We start from the raw sequence: 23,408 nt of genomic DNA on the forward strand, positions 1-23,408 counted from the left end.
TCTCCTCAAACTACACTTAGGATTTGGGGACAAGGAGAGAATTGGCCGTCTGGGACCTTGGTGTTTTAAGCTTTATATATAGCACATTCTACCTTCCTATGAACTCCATGTTTCCCAGTTGCCTGGACAACACGCGGCCTCCAGAAACCCAACCTCCCGGTTCTCAATCCTGCCCTCAACAGAAATTTGCCACTCTGGATTGGCTCCCAGACCCTAGTCTCCTCCTCAGGCTCCTAGCTGGTTGGACCTCTCCTCTGCCCCTCCTCATGAGTGGGTCACACCACAGGGAGTCACAACAGAGGAAGAGAAGGTCTCACAGAAAGGAAGAAACAGGGTAAGGATGATGGGAAGAGGGTAGGGACCAGGTATTGAGATTTATTTTTTCCAAAAGAGGGTTGAGAAGAATGATTTATGTACTTAGGGCCTGACTGGTAGAGAGAAACAGCTCCATCCTTCCCACTGGCCCCAGCCTTGCCTAAGTTTCCAAGGAGACCAAGAACAGAAGCTTCTGGAAAATATAAGAGACAGACTTGGAGACTAGAACACTAACTCTCCTGGGGCTCATGGTTCAATCTAGGGGTCAGGAAAGCATCTCCATGTCCAGACCTGAATATGAGTTCCCTCCTTCCCCCAAGAGAGCAAGGAGATGCCACCTAAGACCAAAGCAAACGGAACAAAAGCTGGGGCACAGAAGAAGAAAAGGAATGCAGGTGCTGGTGAGTCAGGCTGGGGGGAGGTGAGTGCCCCCTGCTGTCTATGTTCTGGCTCAGACCAAGCAGAGTTTCTCCAGAGGGAATTCAGTCCTCTGCACGGCAAATGGAACTGTTTTGACCCTCTCCCTTCATATCCTTGCATCCATGTTCCCTGGAGCTGGAAAGTGGGGAAATCTGCACCCACACACTCTCTGAGCCCCTCTGGCTCTGTGCCTTCCTTATATATTCATCAAATATATTTTGAGTACTGGGCAGTGAGTTCACTAGACTCTGCTATCAGAGACCCTACATTTAGTGGTCCTCAGATCTCCTGCGAAAAAGAAAGTCCAGCATGTGGAATGAGGATGTGAGGGGACTAAGGAGGCTGCAATCATGATAAGCTGAGGCTTTGCCATCTTGCCAGGGCAGATGTGGAGACTGAATCCATGCACAGGCTGGCACAGCTGGAAAATGAGTTGCTCCGAGACCACTTGGGTAAGAAAGCTGGAAGTTCTAGGGGCAATAGAGATGAGACAATGGGCATTTCTGCATCCCTGGGGCTTGGAGGGCTGGAGCTATGGTGGGGGGCTGAGCTAACCTCTCATCATCCCCTAGTGGATAAAGAGTGTCATGAGTTGGGGTTGTGAGGAAAGGGTATGCAGTGAGGGCTGGTAGAGGCAGCTATTTTTTTATAGCCAGAACACAGAGGGAGTTTTGCTTCTTAGTAATAAAAAACCTGTAGGATTCTAAGGGGAAAACAAAAACCCAGAATAACATGAGAGGCTGGAAGCCGGCCGCCAGGTTTCCAGAGGTGGACAGGATCCATTAAGGCCATGAGGGCTGATTCAGTGGGGTCCCCAGCCAGTCCTGAGGGCCACTCTGGGACTGTCCACAGCTCTGCAAAGGAATGAGGCCCGCCGAGCCAAGGCTTCTGAAGACCAGCTGAAGCAGAGGCTGCAAGAACTGGAGGCTGAACTGGAGGGGGCCCGGAGGGAAGGGAAGGCCATATATACAGGTATGTGGTTCGTCAGGCAGGTGGGCAGGAGACAGGGGCCTGGAAGAGGACAACCAAGAGGGCCAGAGGATGCTAGGAAGGGAGACAAGGAGGACTTCCCCCTGCCCTGCCTAGTCTCAGCCTTCCCAGCTTGCACAGGAATCCTGAAGGAACCAAAGGAAGGTCTCCAGGATCCTGGGCGGGGACCTTCCACGATGCCATGCACCTGATGTTGTGTGGATTACAAAATGCATTCATAGCCTTTATCTCCTTCATCCTGAGGGAGTGTGTGGGGAGAAGGGCTAGAGTCCCAATCCTGAGCTGGCACCTGGCACTGGGGAAGGGGGCCTTGTTTCCTAGCTCTTTCCCCAGCTTCTCAGAATCACCACAAGAAGAACCAAAATGCCTTTATGCTCCTGTCTCACTTGACCAAGTGGAGCCCTCCCTACCCATAAAATTTTCCATCCTTTCTCCACTGCTCTATTCGGGCCTGGGTTCCTGGCCACCCACTGTCCCCGCCAAAGAGATGAGCCGTCAGCGCCGGGCCCTGCAGGAGGAGATGGAGACCCGCAGCAGGCAGCTGGAGGAGGAAGTGAAGGGCCTTCGGGAGAAGTTAGGTAGGCTTCCCCATCCTCAGAGCCCTTCCTCTCGGAAAATCACTGGCGAGGTCCAGCCTAAAGGGGTGGGCTTAAGACAGTCCTTCTCTAGAAGACTGCAATCTCTCATATTGCTTTCCCCACTGTCTCTCCCTTACCACTTCAGATTGCAGCAGAGGGTTCGGGATGGAAAAAAAAAATCTTAAGTTATAAGTAAAGCAAGTGTCAATCTCTCACTCCATTCCCCCCCTCAATGGTCTCTCCAAATCCAGTTCTTTCTTAATCCCCACCACCACCTTGCCTCTCATGAGCAAAACATATTCCCTCTTAGTTTGGCTGATTTTTACAATGAAACCAAGTGAAAATGAAACCGTTTGACTTGTTTATTTCCATATCTTCAGGCCTAGTGCATGGTAGATCCTAAATAACTTGTTTGCTAATAAATAAGCCTTTTAAATAAGCAAAAAAAATATTTTTTTAAAGTAGGAAGCTTTTGCTCTCTTCCCTTTTAGTAACAGGATAATTTTCTTTTTTTGGTGGGGGGAGGTAATTAGGTTTGTCTATCTATTTGTTTCTGCTGGTGGAGGTACTGGGGATTGAACCCAGGACCTTCTGCATGCTAGGCATACACTCTACCACTGAGCTATACCCTCCTCCCTTAGTAACAGGATAGAGTTGAACATTTTTAGCATGGCACACAGATTCTGCACAGTTCTGACCTCAAAGTTCTCTTATCCTAAAATAGCTTTAGTTTAGCTATAGCTACCAAGAGTTGCTTATTTGCAATGCAGACCGGGCGTTCCTTTCCTCATCTTTGCCTTATCTCAAATTTAAATGCAATCAGCGTACATACTAGGTACTTTCCCATATATTATCAATTTTAACTCTCGGCAAGCCTATGAAGTATGTGTCATTCTCTCTATAAAGATGAAGAAACTGAAGCTCAGAGAGAGAGATGCCAGATGTTATACAAGTAGTAAGTGACAACCAGATTTAGGACCCAGATCTCTTGTCCCAAGCCCACTCTCTCTACTATACTTTAATGGTGTATTTCAGCTCTTTATAGGAACTATGGGAAAGTTGATGACCCTGAGTGAGTCTGGAATGAGCCCGCTAAAGTTCTGTTTTGGGGGGTACCTTGGAGACTCCGTTTAAGGATAGAGTGTCACCATCCTGTCCTCTTTCATCCTTCTGCCCCTCACCCCAGACAAGTGCCAGAGGGAGGCTGAGGATGCAGAGAGAGAGGCCAAGCAGGCCCTTGGAGAGCGGGACCGAACTCTGGCTCAGCTTCGGGCCCACGTGGCAGACATGGAGGCCAAGTATGAGGAAATCTTACATGTAAGCACCACCTTCTGAAAGACAGCCATCCCAGCACCCAGCACTCTCCCATCCCCACAAATCCCAGCTAGTGTGACAATGACAGACCACAGGGAAGGAGAAACAGCTTCTCCACTGGGAACTCTGCTGTATCTTATGGGCATACAACCGTGCCTGCCCACTAAGAATAAGAGCTTTAAGAAAACTCTGGCTAGGAAAGCTTACAGACCAACCTGGGGCACCCCTCATCCAGCCCTCTCCCCTCCTGGGATCTGAAGCTTGATGTCTGTAGGGAAGCCTGGACCGGCTCTTGGACAAACTGAGAGCGGTCAAGCCTCAGTGGGACGGGGCTCTGCTGAAACTCCACGCCAGGTACAAGGAGCAGCTCCGCCAGTTTGGACTCAACCCCCTGGATCTTTGAGACCATGAGCCCAAGTCTCTGGGACCCTCTCAGGCCCCAGCAATAAAGCTGTCTTGATGTAGAGCTCAGTAGAACTGTGGGCTGTGGTTTTTAGGCAGAGATGAGTGCCTCTCATGGGAACTTCTTGGTTCTGGGCTGACCCATTACCCTGAAGACTGATTTTGACAAGGCCTCACTTCTCTCCTAGAGAAACTGGGTCCCACCCTCTGAGCCTGGGGAACTTTTCTTCCCCCTTCCCCCACTAGCACCAGCAAAGGAAGCCAGATTTGCAGGGAAAGGCCGTTTCTATACTAGGCCAACAGTGACCAGGCACTAGCCCCACCATCCTAAGGTGCCCCCAGAAAGAAGGTACAGTGCTCTCCAAATTCTTGCAAAACACCCAACAGTCCTGGAGTCATGCCTAGGGCAAGTTGCAGATGGCTACAATCCTAGCCAGCCCCACAGCCCACCTGAAAAGGGAAAATTCGGTGTTTCTCTATTTTATTACAACTCTCTCAGTTCTACTTCATTTCTGGTTAAATGTGGGGTTGCAGGGTGAAGAGGTGTCCCACACCAAGTAATGCTCTGTAGACACAATTTAACTTTCATGTTACAATTTAACTCAATTCTGATACTATCTACCTGGAGATATCGTCAGATCCCACAGATCCCACTGCCAATCTCAAGTCCACGTTGTCTGTCACCTGTGCTCCTGACTAACTGGCAATCAGTCAGAGGTTCCCACAATCCCCTCTTCAGGTTCAATCATTTGCTAGAGTGATTGAACTCAGGGAAACAGTTTACTTACTGGATTACCAGTTTATTGTAAAGAACACAACTCAGGAACAGCCAGATGGAAGAGATACACGGGGCAGGGTATGAGCTTGGAGGATCCATGACCTCCCCAGGTGAGCCACCCCCCAGCACCTCCACGCATTCAGCAACCCGGAAAGCTCTCCATATCTGTCCTTTTGGGTTTCTGTGGAGGTCTCGTTATATAGATTAATCCATTGATTATTGATGATTCATTCACCCTCCATCCCCTCTCCCCTCCCAGGAGGGTGAGGGTAGGGGTAGGGATGGAACTGAAAGTTCTAACCTTCTAAACACATGATTGGTTCCCCTGCAACCAGTGCCCCATCCTTAAGTGCTTTCCAAATTCACCTCATTAACAAAGGTAGGTGTGGTTGAAGGGGCTTATTAACAGTAACAGAAAATACCTTTATCATTTTTATTACTTAGGAAATTCCAAGGGCTTTAGGACCTCTGTGCCAAGAAAGGGTATGAAAACCAAATACATATTTCCTGTTATAAATCATAAAATCACAGCACTCATCTCAGACAGAGCTTCCTCCTTGAAGAACAGTTCCCAAGTCTCCCAGATGACTCCCTCTGGAATCAGAGAGGAGACTCCCTATTGGGCCCACCTGCAACCTCTAACCACACCCTCTTCTGGGAGGGTGGGCCCTCATAGGAAGGGAGGTAGACCCTGGGCCATCCTGTGACTGGAAGATTCCAGAGTCCTAGAGCTGCCACTTCTGGTTTATAGAGAGCATCTCAGCTCCTACCACCTCAGGCCAGAGAGTGAAGTCAGGAAAGCTTGGGCAAATCTGTGCCAGGCACGGGGGTGCTATAGCACATCTGAGTCTAGGGCCCAGTCCTAAGCAGAGAAAGAAGGGAAAATGTCATTCAGGGACTGGAAGAGTTCCTTTTTCCTGCTGCCCCCTGCCCTGGAATGCCCAGGAATGGGGCTTCATCCCTGGGTCCTTCTGTTCCCGCCTTCCATGGCCCAACCTACATACTCCACACTGCTTCACTCCACAGCTTACTGCTCTGCCCTCCCCTCTGACCCTCCTCTGTCCTTCTCTGGCTGTTCACAGTCCCTCTGTCTTCTTCCTCACCTCTCCAGACCTTGGTGAAATCCAGGCTTCCAAGCTCTGGTGAGGCCTGGCTGCTAGCTTCAGGCGTAGGGGTGGCTCGGCCTCAGCCAGCTGCTGAAGCGTTTCCAGGTCATTCTCTCCACCCACAGGATACCCATTCACTTCCAGAATCACGTCTCCCAACTGCAGCCCTGCCTGGGCAGCCGAGCCTCCTAGGGTCACCTGGCAGAGTAGAGGGGGATATAGAACTTGGAATACCACAGAAAAGTTTGCTGGGTGCTCTAGGGCTCTGGGAGGGAAGGACAGGAAAGGTCATTAGGAAGCAAATGATTGAAAGAATTCAAGGTCCCTGAGGCATCAGTCACCTGAGAGATGAAGAGATGAGGCCCACTGGCCACGCAGCTCAGTCGGAAGCCATAGCCACCTCCAGGCCCAGGGTACAGGAAGCACTGGCGGAAGCCGCAAGGGACAGGGGCTACCATCGTATCTTCAACTGGTGGGTCCTCGGTCTCAGTCAGAGAGGCTGAGAGGGTGACCTGGGGAGAGTCAGGAGCCTCCGTGCTCTCCAGGAAGAGGAGTGGGGACAAGCGAACCTGGGAGGAGGCAGATAGGACAGATCTGCTGCTTCTCCCTCCACCTGAGCCTGCCCCTACCCCCGACCTAGCCCCTGCCCCTCGGCTCGCACCATGCTGAAGAAGCGGTCAGCCTTGGGGTCCACCACAACAAGCGAGACACAGGAGCCTTGCGCCCGGATCTTGGACACTGTCTCCTCGTGGCCCAGCCCCTCAACGCTCTCCCCAGCCACAGCCACCAGCCGGTCCCCAGCCTGCATCCCGGCCTTCTCTGCTGGCAGTCCTGGGTCCACCTCCCACAGGAACTGACCTGGGACACAGACATCCTCACTGCTCCTCCCCCACTGACCCTCAGTGCCGGCCCAGGCCACTGTGTGTACACTGGGCGCCTGATCCAGGGGGTACCCAGGAGGAGGAGGAGGCCCTGGGTTGGGGTTCAGCCAGAAACACCACTTGTGTGCACGGTGAGTTGTATATGTGCCCTTGTGTGCCCACCCCAACGCCCACCTTCCCTCCCCATTCCCAGGGCTCCCACTCACCGAGACGACCATCAAGACCCTTCTCCTCCCGGAGCACGAACCCGAAGCCCTGGGGCCCTTTCTCTAGATGCAGACAGCGGGGTCTGTTGGGCAGTGCCCAGCCCTCTGCCAAGGGTGCAGCCAGGGGCATTCCCAGCTGGCGACACTGTTCCTCCACCTCTGGCCCTGCCACCAGCAGGGTCACCTCCTTGCCACTCTGAAAAAGCTGTGGGGACCCAGCAGGACATCAGCATCAGCCACCTGGGTAGGGAGGGCAGAGGCAGGCACCTCCGCATAGTCCCTCTCCCAGGCCCAGGAATGAGGCACTGGGGAGGGGAGGGAATGGTCCAGCACAGACTGTAAAGCGAAGGATGGTAAGGGAGATACAAGATCAGACCAGGAGATCAGGTGCATGGAGGAAAGTCCGCTTCCTGAGACAGGGCCCAGGGCCCAGGGGCGTGAGGACCAACAGGAAACAGGCAGCCATACCTTCCTGTTGAGTTGGTTATGTGTGAACTTCTCCACGCTGACCCCATTCACTTCTAGCAGTCGGGCCCCAGGGGGCACCCCTGCCCGCTCCGCTGCCCCTCCAGTACTCAGCACCAACCAGAAAGGACCCCGACGTCCTAGAAGCCCAAATGGCACGTTTCTGTCTGCTGCCTGTCCAGAACAGGGCTGAGATCCCCCTGCCAACCCCTCCCAAGGCTCACCTTGGGTGATACTGAAGCCAAAGCCACCCTCATCTTTCACTATGTGGCACAGCCGGGGCCGGACCCCCGGGCTAAGAGTAGGACAGAGGTGGTTGTTGTTCCCCTGCTGAGCTCGGGCCACGTCGTGCACGTGCCGGGCCAAAACCGTTAGCAACACCCGCGGACTGCTGGCCCGGATGCGGCGTATCACCTGAGCAGCGGGCAAGCGGGAAGGGCTGGGGCCGGCCCTTCTTACCAACTCCCCCTCCCTGGAAGCTACAGCTCTCTGGAGGCCTTCACCCACCCATTCTGACCCGGGCATCCCTCAATCCTAGGCGATGAGGGAAATTGAGGCTTGGATCTTGTCCCCGTGTACCCAGGGCGGTGACCACCCGGCTTCTGTCTCCCTAAGGTGCTATGGAATGTTCTCCTGTACCACAGCCCAACCTCACCACCAAATAGTCTTCATGTTCCACAACATGGTTGTTCACCCCCAGGATACGATCTCCTTCCCGAAGACCCTGGCGCTGGGCAGAAGTGCCTGGCTCCACCCTGCACACTACATGCCCGACCGTGCCCCGCTCCTGCTGCAGGTGGAAGCCAAAACTCCTGCCCTCCTCTTTGCTCAGCAGACAGAAGCGAGGCCGTTCTAGGCTCCAGAGATCTGGAAGGGGAGGTGAGCAGCAGGAAAGGGGGAGGAGAAGAAACACAGCCCAAGTATAAGTTACCTTGTGCCTGGCAAACCCTGCCCCTGTGACAGGACACTGGACAGGTGTTGGGCAGTGGGGCCGAACACAGCCCAGGTAGAGTGGCTGGGATAGAAGGAAACATCTGGCCCCCTTTGACCTCCATGTAGTCACTCCCCACCAAGACATCAGAGGTAGATAGAGTGAGTGGTTACCAAGGAGATGGGAGACTGTGTGGAGCCCTGGTGGCTCCAGGGAAAGGAAATGGTTGCCCCAGGGGCAGCGGGTTACCAGAGGGGTCGAGGTCTTCAGCCAAGGAAAGAACAGGATTATCAATGCCCAGCTTTGGGTTAAACTCAAACTTCCTGCAAGGAGGCAAGGGACACAGATAGGAGAAAGCTGATATCTGGACATGGATCCCGGGCTCATGTTGAGGCATTAATGTCAACTGAAGAGCTTCTCCACCTTCAATTCCCTCCTTTCCTTGCCCCAGCCCTTCGCACACGGCACTTACAGGGTCAAGGAGGCGGTGTCCAGAGGATCTGCTGGGCAAAGAAGGGGTGAGGGGAGGAGAGGCACATTCTGTCCCCTGAGATTCCTCCTCCATGGTCGTTAACTGAAAGGACTTAGGGGAACCCCTAAGTTCAGGGCTCACCTCTGTTCTGCTCCAAAAGGGTTTTCCCCTTCCCTTACTTCCCCTCCCCATCTTGGTCCTTGGCGCAGAAATCTGATCGTATCAGTACAGGGCGTGGACCAGGAAGGCAGATATAAGTACCCACTCACCTTTCCTCTCGTGACTTCCAGTATACTTGCCCCAGGGCTACAAGACCCATTGCCAAATGTATTCTGGTTCCAACGCCTTTCAATCTGTCCTCTGCCCAAAAGTCCCCTCCAGAGGATTTCTCCCAGCTTCCTACCTGCAGCTGCCTCCATGGTTGAATCAGCGACCCAGTGCTCAGTGTAGGGACAAGGTCCATGGAAACCAGCTGATCCTCCCACCTACCCCTCCACGTCCCGCCTCCTCCAAGACGCAAGCTTGGAAGCAGTTGGGTAATGGTTAACGGGAGGAGAGTCTTGTCCTCTGAGGAAGTGTGCCTGTCCCTCCTGCCTCAATCCCTGGGCTTCAGCTTTCTCCGGACACTTTGCGCAGAGAAAGGCAGATTGCTGGTCTCTGAAATTCCAAGCCTGGAATAAGTATGCCTGAAAAGGGCGATAGGACCAGCATGGTCCACCCCCACCCCAATATCTTGTTCACTGCCCCCCCAACCCTCACTTCCTCTGAACCAAGAAATATTTGCAACAGCAAGTGGTCAGTAGTTTAACCAGAATGACCAAGAACAGTACCCTTTCTTGAAAGCACCAGGCAAACAGGCCACAGTAGGTGGAAGACACAGATCTTTAACAACAGCAAGTCAGTGCCCACACCCATAGAGGCCACCGAGCCTAGGTACCGCTGTGGTGAAAGGGGCAGGAGGAGGAGAGAGCACCAGTGAGAGGGGAAGTGGCTGCGGGCATCCTGGGTGTCCACAGAAGGCATAAAGGCAGGATGTGAAGGCCCTCCCACACATCTGGATGGCTGATGGGAGAAGTGTGCCCCCTGGTGGCACAATCCAAGGCTCTTTGCAAGGTGGGAGAGGCAAGGTTGGTGGTGGTGCTACAGGGCAATACGACCACCAAAATGCCACACCCTTCTGTCCTTCTAGCCGAAGGGAGAAGAGGCATGTTCCAGGACCCTGGAAATTCCAGACATGGGAGCACTGGTTGGACGTGCCCCAGCAGGGCAATTGACAGAGCTGTGCACATTCCTTTGCCTCCAGCCTCAAAGGGATCTTTCCAGAAGTAGTAGTGAAAGCCAGGAGGCCACAGACGGAAGGGGCTTGGGGCCAGGGGACACACAGCTAGGTGCCTGTGGCCATGGTCTCAGCTTCCACGGCCTCCCAGCTGCTCCAGGAGGGCCCTGACCTCGCCCTCCACTCGAAGCAGCTGGGCCTTGCGCCAAGGATTTAGGGTGGCTCCTCGGTTATCTTCCAGATCCCGCAGCAGCAGTTCAAGGTGGCGCCGGACCCGGGTCCGATCCCAGCTGTTGAGGTTCCGCTGGACTTCACCCAGGATCACTGACCAGTACTCAGACACTGCCGTCCCCTCTGTCAGCGACACCACGACCCGGGCACCACCCTCAGTGGTGCTCCCCAAGTCCCGCAGGGCCTGGCGGCCCTCTGAGCTCAGCTCATTGAAGTAGAGGCTAGCAAGAGAGAGAAGAGGAGATGCCATTCAGCGGGGCTCTGAGGAGGAGAGGCAGTGGAGGGGGTGGACAGAGAGTGAGGGGTCTCACAACTCATCCCCTGGCTGTGGAATACAAGGGGGTAAATGTCTGCAATAAGCCAGAGATGGAGGGAGGTGGCCAGGAGGAGGCAGTGATGACACTAGAATTCAGTGGGACCAAGATGAGCAGGAATGGGGCCAAAGGACCCTAATAGAAACAATGCTGGAGAATGAGGGCTGAGTAAGGGCCAATAACAGAGGGGTGAGTTGGTTCAGAAGCAGGTTGGCAAGGATCACTCAAAAGCCAGGAAGTGAGGAAGGCCGGTCCAGGCCCAGATTTGCCCTCTAGGGTAGGAAAAGCACAGCGGAGGGAGGGAAGGAGGATGAAGGGCTGGGCACAGAACCTCAGGATGGAGTAGGGCGATGGGACTGGGGGCAAGACTCACTGCAGCAGCTCCAGAGAAGGATGCTTCCGGGCAGCCTTGGCTAAGGCCAGAGCTGCTGCATCACCAGCACCATTGTAGGCCACGTTCAGCTCCTGTAGTTGCTGATTACGGTCCAGCTGGGCAGCCAGCAGCTGTAGGCCCTCGTCCCCCAGGTCCGTGTGCAGCAGAGACAGGTGTTTCAGCGAGGTGTTTCCTGCCAGCCCCTCCACCAGCAGGGCCACACCTGCCGCTGTCAGTGGGTTGTTGGACAGCCTAGGGTTAAAAGTACCCCAAGGTTATGAGGGCTCATGGCAGATGCCCTGTGTGGGGCACTGGAACTTGGGCCAAAAGTGTGCACAGTCTGGGGCAGAGACCAGTCTGGACACAGAGAAATGCAGGCTTAGGAAAAGACAATGAAGAAATGGGGGTGCAGTTCACTGCAGAGGAGGGAGAGCTGGGTAGAAGCCGGCTTCTCCCCCCACCCCCGCCTCCTCCCACCTTCCATTCTCCTTTGTGACTCTCCTCTTCCCCCTCCCCTTCCTCTTCCTCATTACCATTTCCCTTCTTTCTTTTTTCACCTCCTTCCAGCCCCTGCTTCTCCCTCCCTTCCCGATGATTCCCCATCCTTCTCTCTCTTCCTTCTCATTCATTCTCCTTTGCTCCAACTGGAAATCAGGAACCCAGGTGTCTGGGTTGTTAGTAAATCAGTCAGCACTCTGGGAGCATCTACGGAGTGCCCAGCGTCAGGGTCATCCTTGTGAGGGGACAGGAAGAATCCCAGGACAGGATCAATGGTACTGTTGTCAGGCAACCAGCCTGAGTGTTATTCCACCAAGCCCTCCTCCAGGCTGCTTTTAGCCACGTGAGAGGCCTTCTCAGTACCTGTTGTTGGTGGGATTGCTCCCCACACAGCTGCTTGTACTGGACGTGGGGGTGGGCAAAAAGATCTAGACTCCTGCCTTCTTTACGACACCATGGGTGGGCCCGTGCCAGCCAAGTGGTGATGTGGGCTCACCCTTGTCCTTAGCTGGCCAGCAGGATGGAGGCCCCCTGCCAGGGCACTCACCGTAGGGTGGTAACTTGGCACTGGTCATGCAGCAGCAAATCTCGGAGGTCCCTGCAGGCCTCGGGGCCCAGGCTGTTGAGTTGCAAGCTGGAGCAGAAGGTGGCCAGAGGGGAGGTGAGAAACCAAGGAAGGAGTTCGGCATGGACCCTGCCCACCCACCGTGCCCCTCTCTCACGATCCTGCGTCTTGTGGTCCACAGCTGCGTTCCCTTCTGCTGCTCTCCTCACCTCCACCCACACTAGACTTCTTCACCCCACCCCCTGGTCCTTCCTCGCTCCCTTTGGTCTCTCTAGCACCTTCTTCCCTCCTCTTCACCTCCAACCTTTATGCCTGTGCATGCGGACAGGGCCTCACCCCAGCTTCCGGGCACGTAGGAAGACAGGTCTGAGCGTACGCAGCCCAGCAGGGTCCAGCTGGCAGGAGGCCAAGTTCACCTCATCCAGGGCATGCCTCCCGCTGCCCAGTACCGCTGCCACCACTGTGCACTTGAGGGGCGTCATGCGCACGCCTGCCAGGTTGAGCTGGCGCAGGGAGCCCAGCACCTCAGCGGAGAAGCGCTGATTCTGGAACTCGTAGTGGAAGAAGAGGTGGTCGAGGAGCTCCGAGGGGGGCAGCACCTGCCTGCCCAGCTTACCCAGCTTCTTCTTGATGGCCTGAGCATTCTCCAGGGCATCCAGGGTCTTGATGGGGCAGCCGAGCTGAGCCAGGATAGCTCGGTTGTGGGCAGAGAGAAGCCCACCCATGAACATGGGGAAAAGCTCAAAGACCTCATCCTCTGGGGGTTCATCCGGGTGGCGCCGGGGACCCTCCACACCCAGGATACTGGCACCCATCTGGTCTAGGACGTCGTCATTGTAGTAGTCCTCCTCCCGGAACATCTCCAGCACCATGGCCTGGGCCACTCCCTCACGGCTCTTACCCACCACGCGCCCAAACACTCGTGGAACCACCTGGGAAGGTAAGCAGAGGAGAGCACTGCAACCTCCTGCATGCTGCGCCATTCGGCTTTCCTGCCTCAGCTTAAGGTACACTCTCCCCATCTGCTCCAGCCTTGTGATCTCCCTGAAATTCGCACATGATTTGTCTCATTGTACTAATCCTTGGCTGCAGCACCTTCTGTGGCTCCCCACTGCCCAGGTGGAATGTAAAACTTTTCATAATTTGGCCCCAATTTAACCTTTCCAGAGTCATCTCTTAACACTTGTCTCATGCATTCCAGACATCGGGAAATTCTTCTTCCCAAACATGATACATTTCAAGCCCAGGGGATAGTGGGAAGGAATTAGCATACATTATGCATTTAGCTTGGTACCAGGTAGGTGCTATAAATACATTGCCATCATCAACCTCATCATTGTCATCACAGCAGTGATGACTGATGCTGCTCCTACTACTTCAGACCCTGCATGATTTGGCCTGATGAAATAAACTTCACATTAAGGCAAAACAAGAAAAGTTTAAACATAAAATTTTTCTTTGCCAATTTGGGCCTCCTTCCTCCCCTCGGGTGTGCACTGTGCATCTGTATTATGCGTTAACCAGACCACCCCAATGGCAGAAATGCCTGCTCGGCCATAAAGGTCAGTTTTTCTCTGGCGCCAGCCATGTAACTCCTGAGAAGATAACATTCCTTTCTCAGTCCTGTAAGGGGTCACGATAATCCACCACTCACCTTGCACATGTAGACATCTTTGGTGAACTTTATGTACAATGCCAATGTGTCATTTGCCTTAAGGATAGCAGTGCAGAAGGCTAGTCAGATGACCTGGGGAAATATTGGGCCGCACCTCATGGAATTTCTTAGCTTCAGTGTTTACTTATGACCTTGTTAATGCTATGAGTATTACCTGCATTTGCCTATTTTACAGTACTGTTGTCTCTTGCATTACCAAATGTGTGACTTAAGCCTCTAATAAAATGAACTAGGGAACTTGAAATGATTGACCAAATGTATCATTCTATAAGAATAATGATTGTAATATTGTAAGTCTAGCTATGGGGAAAAGCAACAAGAAGGAACCATTTCCTGGACCATAACAGACTAGCAAGACAGGTGGTCCAGAGGCTTTTGGCTACTGTTAAAAGGGCCTAGTACAGTAATATCACATTGAGTGGCCTATCAAGGAAATCCTCATCTGACCTGGGAGTGAGCGTCCCAAACCTTGATTGAAATTAAGGCCGAAAGGAAAGGGATTGTAAAATAAAGAATGTTGCCCACTACCCAGTTCTACAAGAGTCAAGTCATTAGCCACTGAAGTCACTGATCCACAATAACCCTGAAAGGAATTCACAGTGAATATCAGGATAAGGCACTCTGTGCTCTGGGAAAACTGACAGAACTGGTCCTCAGCTATTTTCAGGAGAAAATTTTTATGAACCTGGATTCTTGCATCTTCCCATAATTAGATAGGCACCAAAACCATTAACTGAAATAACTTTTCCTCATGCCTAGCAGCAACCTCCTACTGAGATACACATTTGGTTACACACACCCCCTTTGCCAAAATCACCTATATCCTGGCCTCCCTCTTTGCTCCTTTGAAACGGTTCTCAGAACTCTCTGAGAGACTGTCTCCCAGGCTATAATTCTCAGATTGCCTCAAATGAAAATTTCCATTTCTTAGATTGACCACTGATGGACTTTTCATCGACAGGCCTCTGCCAACCACACCCTTCATCACAGCCTCTCACCCTCACCCACTTCTGTCCTCTTGGCTTCTCTCTCTCATTTTTGGTTTTTTGTTTGTTTTTTGACAGTGCCAAGGTTTCTCTTCCTTCAAAACTATACCCTCTTGCTGGCGTGTTCCCCTGCCCTCCGCCCTGAAGTTCCTCTCCTGGCTAATCCTCCAGGGATCAGATTAAATGCCCTTCCTGCAGGGAGGTTTTCCTTATTCCCCCAAACCAGGCCCCCCCTTACAGACTTTCATAGCACCTGGAACTCTGCTTTCCAGGCACTTCCCAGAAATTTAATTATATGGTTATGTTGACATGTTTGTGTTGAGGCTGATCAGAAAAGGCAGAAACCTGGGGTTCTGGTAACTGGTTTTTCCTCAGAATCTAATACATTGCCTGGCACACAGCAGGCATTCAAGTATCTGTCAAATAAATGAATGTTTGGGAAGTTTGCGACATCAGCTCCCGTCCTTGCAATGGTTCTGAAAGGACAGAAGAGGTCTGCTCCTCTGGCAAGAGCCATGAAGCTGTTTTCTGGCACCTCTTCTAATGTCTGGGTTTTTGTTTTGTTTTGTTTTTTTCACTTTTTACAGGTGACGTTCCCACCGTGTAGGTGATAGTACCCCTTCCCAACATGCATCTAGTGGCAAGATGAGCAAATGCCACCCTGTGGAGCCAAATCAATAGGCTCATGAAGAAACAGGTGGGACCAGTCCTCTGATAGGCAGCCCTCCCTCTGAGGACTTGGGGCTGTGGTGTCCCCTCAAATAACTGAGGGGCTTTCTAAATCCTATCAGGAGACCACAGCCTCTCACTGCAATCCAGATGAGACAAGCACATCCTCAAAGTGTGACCTCAGCAATAGCCACTGCCTTCCTGCCTGAGGCAGTGGTGGGAGAGGAGTGGGCTGCCTGAGCCAGTTTTTATGGTTGACAAACAATTTACAATGATACAGGTTCTATTATTATCCTCATTTGACAGATAAGGACCTTGAGGCACAGAAAGGTTAAGTAACTCATACAAAGTCACACAGCTGGTAAGTGGCAGAGCTTAGATTTGAACCCAGGGAACTGCATTACAGAATCCCTGTTTTTAACCCTGACGCTTTGCTGCCTATAAAAAGGAAAACTTGTTCAGTTTTTGTCAGCCCACCAGGGCTCTGCCTCCTCAAGACCAATTACTGAAACACTCCTAAAGGGGAACTGAGCAAGGCACCGTAGCTTCACAGTACAGTGTCCACTGTACATCAGTAAAGTCTGGCAGAAAGAGTACAGGATTTAGAATCACAAAACCTGGACTCAGATCCCAGCTATTCTACTTACTGTCTGAGTGACCTTGGTCAGGTTACTTAGCCTCTGTGAGCCCCACTTTCCTCACCTATAAAAGGAATCATAATATTTCATTTGCAAGGCACCTGGCAGACACCAGCTGAGAGTGGATACTTCTTCTCATCAAAAACTTAGCGCATCCACCCTGCTCACAGCACAGTCCTCAGGCCTGTAATTTGGTTTCTGGAGCGGACCTGCACCCCAGACAGGCCAAGACAATCACCAATGCCATTTATCCTCCTGGAATAAATGAATAAAATGGCATCTGCTTTATAAATCTGTCTCTGGTGATTGAGTTAGGATGAGACATCACTCCCAGAGTCTAATCACTTCTGGGAGAATAGATATCGTCCGGTTTCTGGACCTTCCAAGCACAAGACAGACCCTGGACTGCAGTGACCCCTGCTGCCCAGCAATAAAGACTAGGAGGAGAGATGCAAAAAGTAAGCCGTGGTTAGGATTTCAGGATTGTTATGAAACTCCCTGCACCCTCTAATTCCCCTCCAAGCCTTCCCAGCCTGTGACTTCTCTCTCCCCTTCTTTATGCACTAGTCCCACGAAAAGCCAGATTGCCCAAATCTGAAACCAGAGCCAAGAAAAAAATTCACAGCTATGCCGGAAGTAGCAGTTTCCTTTTGGGAGAGGAGCGAGGGGTGAACTGGGGGTGATGGGGGCTGGCAGCTCAGGGCCCTGGGGCTGTTACCTTGAGCAGGTTGATGAGCAGGGGCAGGGCCCGCAGGGGCAGCAGCTTGGCCACAATGCCCAGGACTAGGCTGACATCCTCCCCAACACGGCCCACGAGCTCAGCCACTTCCTTCCCCACACGCTGTAGAGTCGTCTTCCGCAAACCCAGCACAATGTAGAGGGCAGCCAGGTATTCCTGCATGGCGGGCACAGTGAATACGAAGGTACCCTGGTGCCCTGGCTCCACGCACGGGGCCAGAAAAAACCTCAGGGCATCCCGGCGGAAGACATGCAGCAGCTGCAACTCCTCTTCAGTCTTGAGGCCAGCTTCCAGGCAGCCACGGACATCTTCTTCAGAGAAGTACGTCTTGCGGGAGGATACCCCCTCATAGGCCAACTTGCCCATGGTTCGGGCTGCATAGGCCATCAGGGACAACTTGGAGGGATCAGTGCTGTCCAGCATCTCCCCACTGAAGTTTAGACGCAGGAAGCTAGTATAGATGCTCGTGAGGGTCTGGCCGGCCGGGGTAGGGGCATGCAGGAAGTACAAGGTGGCACAGACAAGCCAGCAATAGGAGGGCAGGAAGCAGGCGGCGGCGATCTGGTGGTGCCCCTCCAGGTTCCGAGAGAGCATCTCCACCAGGTTGTCACGCTGAGCCGGCGTGACCCCCACTCCCCCAGCACCATGGCCGCAGTCTGGCTGGTTGAGGCGGAGCTGGAAGTAGAGCTTCTGTAGGTTGGTATCAGAGAAGCCACAGATCTCACCATAGCGGCCCACATACTTGCTGGGGATACGGCCAATGGCAGAGGGCCGGGTGGTCACCAGAATGCTGGCCTGGGAAGACCATGGTTGAGGGTTAAGAAAGACCTTGGTGTCCACATTGCCTCCCTTGCCATGGAGTCCCTGAAGACGGAGTGCTGAAGGATGACGATGATGATGACCGTGTAATTATAAGTCACATTTAGCAAGTACCTACTATGATCCAGGGCACTGTGCTAAGCACTTTACATGCAGCATCTCATTTGATCAGTACAACTCAAAGAGAGAAGGACTCAACTCAAAGAAGCTTGGGGGAGTTGCTCAGTCCCATGGCTGGGAAGTGGAGGGACAGGATTTGAACTAACCCAGAGGCTACGCCCCTACCCATTAAACATGTGGACCCAGAACACAAAAATCCTTAGGGGGCAAGTTGGGGACAGTGGTGGCAGGGCAGGGGGCACTCACCTCTGGCAACATGTACTTGCGCAGCAGGTTGACAATGATGGCAGATGGTGCCACTGGCTGCTCGGGATCACTGCAAAGCCCAGTGCCTGCCAACCGGAAATCGAGGTTAAGATGCTCCAAGCCATGGAGCACAAAGAGCAGGCGGGACCTGGCCGCAGCCATCAGAGGCAGAACCTCCTTCAGGGGCGTGTAGCGCTGGGCCACAAGCTGGCACAAGGAGGCAGGTGCAGGACCCAGGGATGACAGGTCTTCGCAGGAGAAGGGGATGAGCAGTTCGAAGGCTGGCAGCCGCCCGTAACACCAGTCCAGGACCATCTTGCGCACCAGCGTGCTCTTGCCTGTGCCCACCGTCCCATAGAGCACCACTGTCTGCACTCGGCGCCCGCAGACATCTGGATCAAAGAGCTGAGACAGGGCCAGTAGGGGGAGCCCGGCTGAGGGTGGCTGATGCTCCAGGGCGAGCTCGGCTGGTGGGCGATGCTCATCGGGGGTGCTCTCTTGGATTACAGGATCTACATGGACCGTGTCTAGTGCAAAGGATGGGCCGAACTGACGTTCTTCCCTGGGCAGCCGGCTGAACCATTCAGCCAGGTTCCGGCGATGCCGCTGGATAGCTTCTGGATGGGAAGGCAAGGGGAATGTGTCAGGGCGAGGGGCCTGGAAGTGCAGGAGCTTAGGGTGATGGTAGGGTCAGGCTGTGGAGTCAAAACACCACATCAGAAGATGTTGGGGCCCAGTATGGTGCTGGGCACATAGGACTCCGTCAGACTGTCCAAAAAGTTTGGACCCCTGTGGCAGAAGGTGGGGAGCCATGGGACGAGTGATGTTGAGCTGGGCTGACTGGCTGCGTGATCATCTGTGTGCCGTCTTCACCTGACAGCTAGAGGCAGTGTGCTGAAGGTAGGGATGAGATATCCCTCCCAGGGCTTTGTACATAATAAGGATGTTGCAGGAAGGGATACATGGTCAGGGGGATTATGGGCTCACCTCAGTGGATCCTCTCTACCTCCTTCCTCCTGCTCACTTCTCTCTCCAAGCCCTTCTCCCCGTCTCCCACTCTCCCCGGCCCCACCCTGGGATCCCAGCAGTCCCCTCCTCAGGCTGACTGAGGAGCCAGTCCCTTTACCAGCTGCAGCGATGCCCCGGAACAACTGCCCGTGCCTCTCTGATGGGGGACCACTGCCCGCTGAGCTTCCATAGTGGCGAATAAAGGCCCTGTGAGCAAGGAGAGGGATGAGCTGGGGTGTGGCTACTGGGAGCAGCCTCTGCACAGGCTCAGAGTCCAGGCTGCCGGAACTGATGGACTTCTGCCTTCCTGAGATCCCGGCTTGACCCTGAACACAAGTTCAGAGCCTTATCTGACTCTCACACCCTTCCCAGGGACTGAGGTCCCGCCCCTAGCCCCCCACTGCTCACTGCCTGCCTGGAACTCAGGCTGGTCACTGCCAGGCTCCACCTACTTCCCATAGGTCCCCCCTCCAGCTGACCACTGTGACTTGTACTATGGATGATATAAGTCAACTTCCTCTTCTACCTGGTAGGTGACTCTGTACCTTCTCCATTCTGAGAAGATCAACCTTTCCACAAGGGATCAAGTTCTCTCCAAGCCCTGACCATTCCCAGGCTATTCTGCTGTGCCCAGATGTGTTCTAACGTATGACACTATATGACAGTGAACTCTCACCTAGGGGGCCCAATGGGATTCTGCCCTTTAAGAGGCCAACTCCAGTGGATCAGGAAAGGGATACGTTCATCTATAGAAAGGAGAAAGAAGAAATAGCATCCAGAACTCACCCCCATTACCTCACCAATACACAGACCCCACTTCTACATCAAATCCCCCATTATTTGCTCTCACAGCATCATGACTGCCCCCTTGCATCAGTTATTAGGCAATTTTATATTTCATTGTGTAATTATTTCATTAACATTCATTCACACACACACCCTTCCTCCATGAGAGCAGGGATCACATCTGTTTTGGTTCACAATTACTTGCTTAGAACTTAACACAGGGTCTGGCACCCAGCAGGCACTCGATAACTATTTGTTGAAATGAAATCAGACAAGTATTCCTGGACTTGTGTACCTCCAGGGATCCCTTGAAGATCATCTAGTCCAACTCCCTTATTTTAGGGTGAAAAAAAGGAAGCTCAGGGTGGCACGGTGACTTGCCCAAGGCCAACAGCTAGTGAATCACAGAGCTGGGACTGGCACATCTGGTGTCTGGATCTCTGCTCTCTTGGCGACTCCATCTGGACTCTGAAGGTGGAGAGGTAGAAACAGAAACCCCTGCTTCCTGCTCACCTGCTGGCTGAAGAGCTCTTCCCAGACCAGGGCCCCAAGAGGCCCTGGGCAAATAGCAGCCCCACATAGCAGCAGAGGTCAGAGCCCAGGGGACTGAGCACAGTACCTTCTATTCTGTTCCCCTGCAGAAAGAATGATGTGAATGGACCCAGACCCCCACACCGTCCCACTCCACCTCCCAGTCCAGACCAAGGAAGGGCCTTCCTCCTCAGGAGAACATCAGCCTTTCCTTAAATGTCAGTATCGCCAAAGCCCTGGCCTGGTGCTCAGATCTCCTCCTTCTCCCACACCCCCAACCTGAGTGATCCCATCTTATCTCCTACCACCCATTGCCTCTCCCTGGAGTTGTCCTGAGATCCAGCCTAGTGAACTGTTTTATTTAGGTGTCCTTTTTTTTTTTTTTTTTTTTTTTGCTTGGCTGCCAGCAAGCTCAAATGAGTCCTGCGTTCATTTTCAGTGGCTTTTCTGAGCCAACACTTTCCAGTAACAATCACCCACTCTCCTCTGAAGTTTTTCCCCTAGCTATCAGGTCCTTTTCACTGAGTTTTAATGGTTTCATCATTTTATCTTCTCTGTGACTTTTATGTAACCTGCCTTTGAGGCTGGCATAAATAATAGATAAATGAATGAATGACTTCCTATTTGATATCTCCATATGGATCTCCTGCCTGTGCTTCAAGCTTCCCATATGCAGAACTGAGCTCAGCATCCCTCCTCCCCTTTTGGCTACTTTACAGCAAATCTTCCCAGTCACACGATTTATACTAGATATCTGACCTCTTTGTCTTCAAATCGTTTCCCCCCTCCTTCAGACAGTGGGAAAATCCTGCCAGTTCCTCCTCCCGCTGCTTTGCTAGCCTGTCCCTGTTGCATCATTCCTACTGCCCCTGTGCTAACTCAGACCCTATTGAACTTCCGGGGACCTCTCCTTCTCCTTACTGGCCTCTGACTTCAGTCTTATTCCATTCTGATCTTTCATCTCTGCCACCCAATCACCTCCCTAAAGTCCTAGGTTATGTAGAGTCCGAACACCTGACCCACACCAGCTACTTTTCTGAGTTTGTCCCTGCCCCGCACCTCATTCGCCAGGCTAACTGAAGTCCTGCTTGAGCTTTCCCAACTTAGCTCACACTCTTTCATCAGCTTGGAATGACCTTTCTCCTGTCAGTCTTTTAAGAATCTGCTCAAAGATTCTCTCTCCTGGGAAGTCTTTCCTGATCCCCGTGAGCTCCCTTAAATGAAGCGCGCAGCTATGTGGCACCTGCTCTCTGCTAAGAGAGATGGTTCCTTAAGGGCAGGGGAGGCTTAGGGAGATCTGGCTGCTCTAGGCCCACTTGCCAACAGGGCCAACCAGTGGAGGTGCAGGCCAGGGCCCAGACCAAAAGTCCCAGGGCTGGAAAAGGGTTAAGACAGGGCCCTGGAAGGCCAAGGAAGCTTGGGGAACCAGCTAAGTGGGATAAAATCAGATGCAGGTCCTCTGACTCAACACGGGACTCACGGTGGGGATGGGGGTGGGGAGGGCAATTCTCAGAAGATCACCCCCGGTCTCCAAGTCAGTGGGAAAAGGAGGGGGCACAGCAGTGGAGGTACAGGGACTGTGCTCCCCACAGGTCCAGAGCTCCTCCCCTTAAGCTGGGTCTCAAACAGCTTTTCTAGTTCGAGTTGGTTTCGGGGCCCAGGGCGAGAGCCTGCCCACCACTCAACGCGACGGCGCCGTCCTAAGCCTCCCCGGCCACCAGCTCTTAGCAGCACTCGCCCAGCACCGCCCCGCCCCGCCCCGGCTGCTTAGACCTTTACCCGCCGCGGCCCAGGCCCGGGAGCCGGTCGCCGCCGGAGTCTCCCGCTCGCTCCCAGAGGCCCCGGCGCGGCGCTTCCTGCCCGCCCCGCCCGCCTGCGCGGAGTCCTGCCTGCCCTGGCATCCCGCCCAGCGGCGGGCACTGCGAGGATGAGCCCAGGCGCTCCGGGCCGCCGGGTCCCAAGGGGAGGGGGACAGCGAGAGGGGCGGGTGTCCCGGAGATCAGGCCCGGGGCGGGGGCTTCTTCTCCATCCGTCCCTCCATCGCCCCCGCCCTCCGTGGTACAGCCCTCCATCCGGGCGGGCCCTGCCGCTGGGACTGCCCTCTGCAGGTCACCGAGCGACCGTCCCATCCCATTACTCACCACCTCCCAGGCAGGACTTGTTGTTATGCCCATTTTATAGATGAAGGAACTGAAGCTCAGAAGGGTGAAATGACTTGCGCAGGTTGATCCAACCAGGAAGAGGAAGAGCCAGAACAAGAATCCGGGGCCTGTGTCTTCCTACCTCACCCCTGGACCTTCCCAAAGCACCCTGCAACCCACCCCCCAGGGCCTTCTTCCCTTGGTGCCTTTTCAGCACCTCTACCTACCTCCTGGGAGAGAACTGAGTCAGGGTCTTTTGGGGGCCTCCCTTCTGTGCCTGGTTCTCTTCAGATCCCAGACCTCTGTGTATGGCTTCTGGTCAGTTGGGTCAAGGAAGGTGGAAGAATGGGGCTGAGGGACAGCTCCCACCCCAAGCTGCGCTTCTTGTCTAGCACCCAATCATGCCTAGCCCTGGGGCCTCCCGAGGCCGTCAAAGCCTGCACGCGCATCTTTGTGTTTCCATGCAGGGCACACCCAGGGCCCAACGAGCAGTTGAAGGAGCCACCCACCACCCACAGCCAGGCACGCCTCCACATGCAAACAGGTGTGCACTGAACAGAGGTGTGCAGTAGGGAACTCCTAGAGAGACGCCAGGGCAGGGCTGGGAAGAGGGCTTTGTGACCTCTAGCCTGCATCCAGACTGAGGACAGCATGGATATTTCACTTATACATGGAGATATCTGTTCTTTCACTGAACACATGGTATTGGGCTAGTACTGAGCAACCAGAACAAGGCGAGCAGGGACCAGACCAGGCAGCTCCCCTCTAGGGGGCCCAGCTAATGGTGCTTCAGAGGCAGACGGAAGTCTTAGGAAAGCCTGGGAGAGGAAGTTACCGACTGCCTCCAGCACCGGAGGTGACGTTTGAACTGGATCTTAAAAAATAAGCCAGGGAAGGGAACGGCATTCCAGGCAGCTGGGAAAATGGCACACTTG

At 53.6% G+C, this 23,408-nt stretch overlaps 3 protein-coding genes across 7 annotated transcripts; 1 reads left to right on the plus strand and 2 right to left on the minus strand.

The window, feature by feature from the left end:
• Positions 1-289: 289 nt before the first annotated feature.
• Positions 290-4,088, plus strand: DRC12 (dynein regulatory complex subunit 12 homolog). Of its 4 annotated transcripts, none has more exons than XM_006207815.4 (7): positions 290-334; positions 636-716; positions 1,122-1,187; positions 1,588-1,707; positions 2,211-2,303; positions 3,490-3,620; positions 3,892-4,088. In XM_006207815.4, exons 2-7 carry the CDS (start codon positions 647-649, stop codon positions 4,018-4,020), a joined length of 609 nt encoding a protein of 202 aa, XP_006207877.1. In that variant the 5' UTR covers positions 290-334; positions 636-646; the 3' UTR covers positions 4,021-4,088. The 4 variants fall into 4 exon arrangements, with proteins under 4 accessions (XP_006207877.1, XP_072810057.1, XP_072810056.1 ...); XM_072953956.1 differs by having other exon boundaries at positions 306-334; positions 1,117-1,187; XM_072953955.1 differs by lacking the exons at positions 290-334; positions 1,122-1,187 and having other exon boundaries at positions 559-716.
• Positions 4,089-4,837: 749 nt separating this feature from the next.
• On the minus strand, positions 4,838-9,654 carry NHERF4 (NHERF family PDZ scaffold protein 4). Its single transcript, XM_031670416.2, has 9 exons — positions 8,636-9,654; positions 8,111-8,322; positions 7,680-7,869; positions 7,459-7,595; positions 6,991-7,195; positions 6,565-6,761; positions 6,245-6,472; positions 5,901-6,101; positions 4,838-5,659 (listed from the first exon to the last, which is right to left on the minus strand). Exons 1-9 carry the CDS (start codon positions 9,048-9,050, stop codon positions 5,630-5,632), a joined length of 1,815 nt encoding a protein of 604 aa, XP_031526276.2. The 5' UTR covers positions 9,051-9,654; the 3' UTR covers positions 4,838-5,629.
• Positions 9,655-9,919: 265 nt separating this feature from the next.
• Positions 9,920-22,934, minus strand: NLRX1 (NLR family member X1). 2 transcript variants are annotated; one of them, XM_031670420.2, is made up of 10 exons: positions 22,701-22,934; positions 20,315-20,436; positions 19,692-19,761; positions 19,134-19,222; positions 18,008-18,624; positions 16,802-17,617; positions 12,452-13,047; positions 12,098-12,184; positions 11,053-11,304; positions 9,920-10,586 (listed from the first exon to the last, which is right to left on the minus strand). In XM_031670420.2, exons 2-10 carry the CDS (start codon positions 20,379-20,381, stop codon positions 10,265-10,267), a joined length of 2,916 nt encoding a protein of 971 aa, XP_031526280.1. In that variant the 5' UTR covers positions 20,382-20,436; positions 22,701-22,934; the 3' UTR covers positions 9,920-10,264. The 2 variants fall into 2 exon arrangements, with proteins under 2 accessions (XP_031526280.1, XP_031526279.1); XM_031670419.2 differs by lacking the exon at positions 22,701-22,934 and adding an exon at positions 22,112-22,411.
• Positions 22,935-23,408: the final 474 nt, after the last annotated feature.

The sequence above is a fragment of the Vicugna pacos genome, chromosome 33 (genome assembly GCF_048564905.1).
Source record: "Vicugna pacos chromosome 33, VicPac4, whole genome shotgun sequence".
In the NCBI taxonomy this organism is placed as follows: domain Eukaryota; kingdom Metazoa; phylum Chordata; class Mammalia; order Artiodactyla; family Camelidae; genus Vicugna; species Vicugna pacos.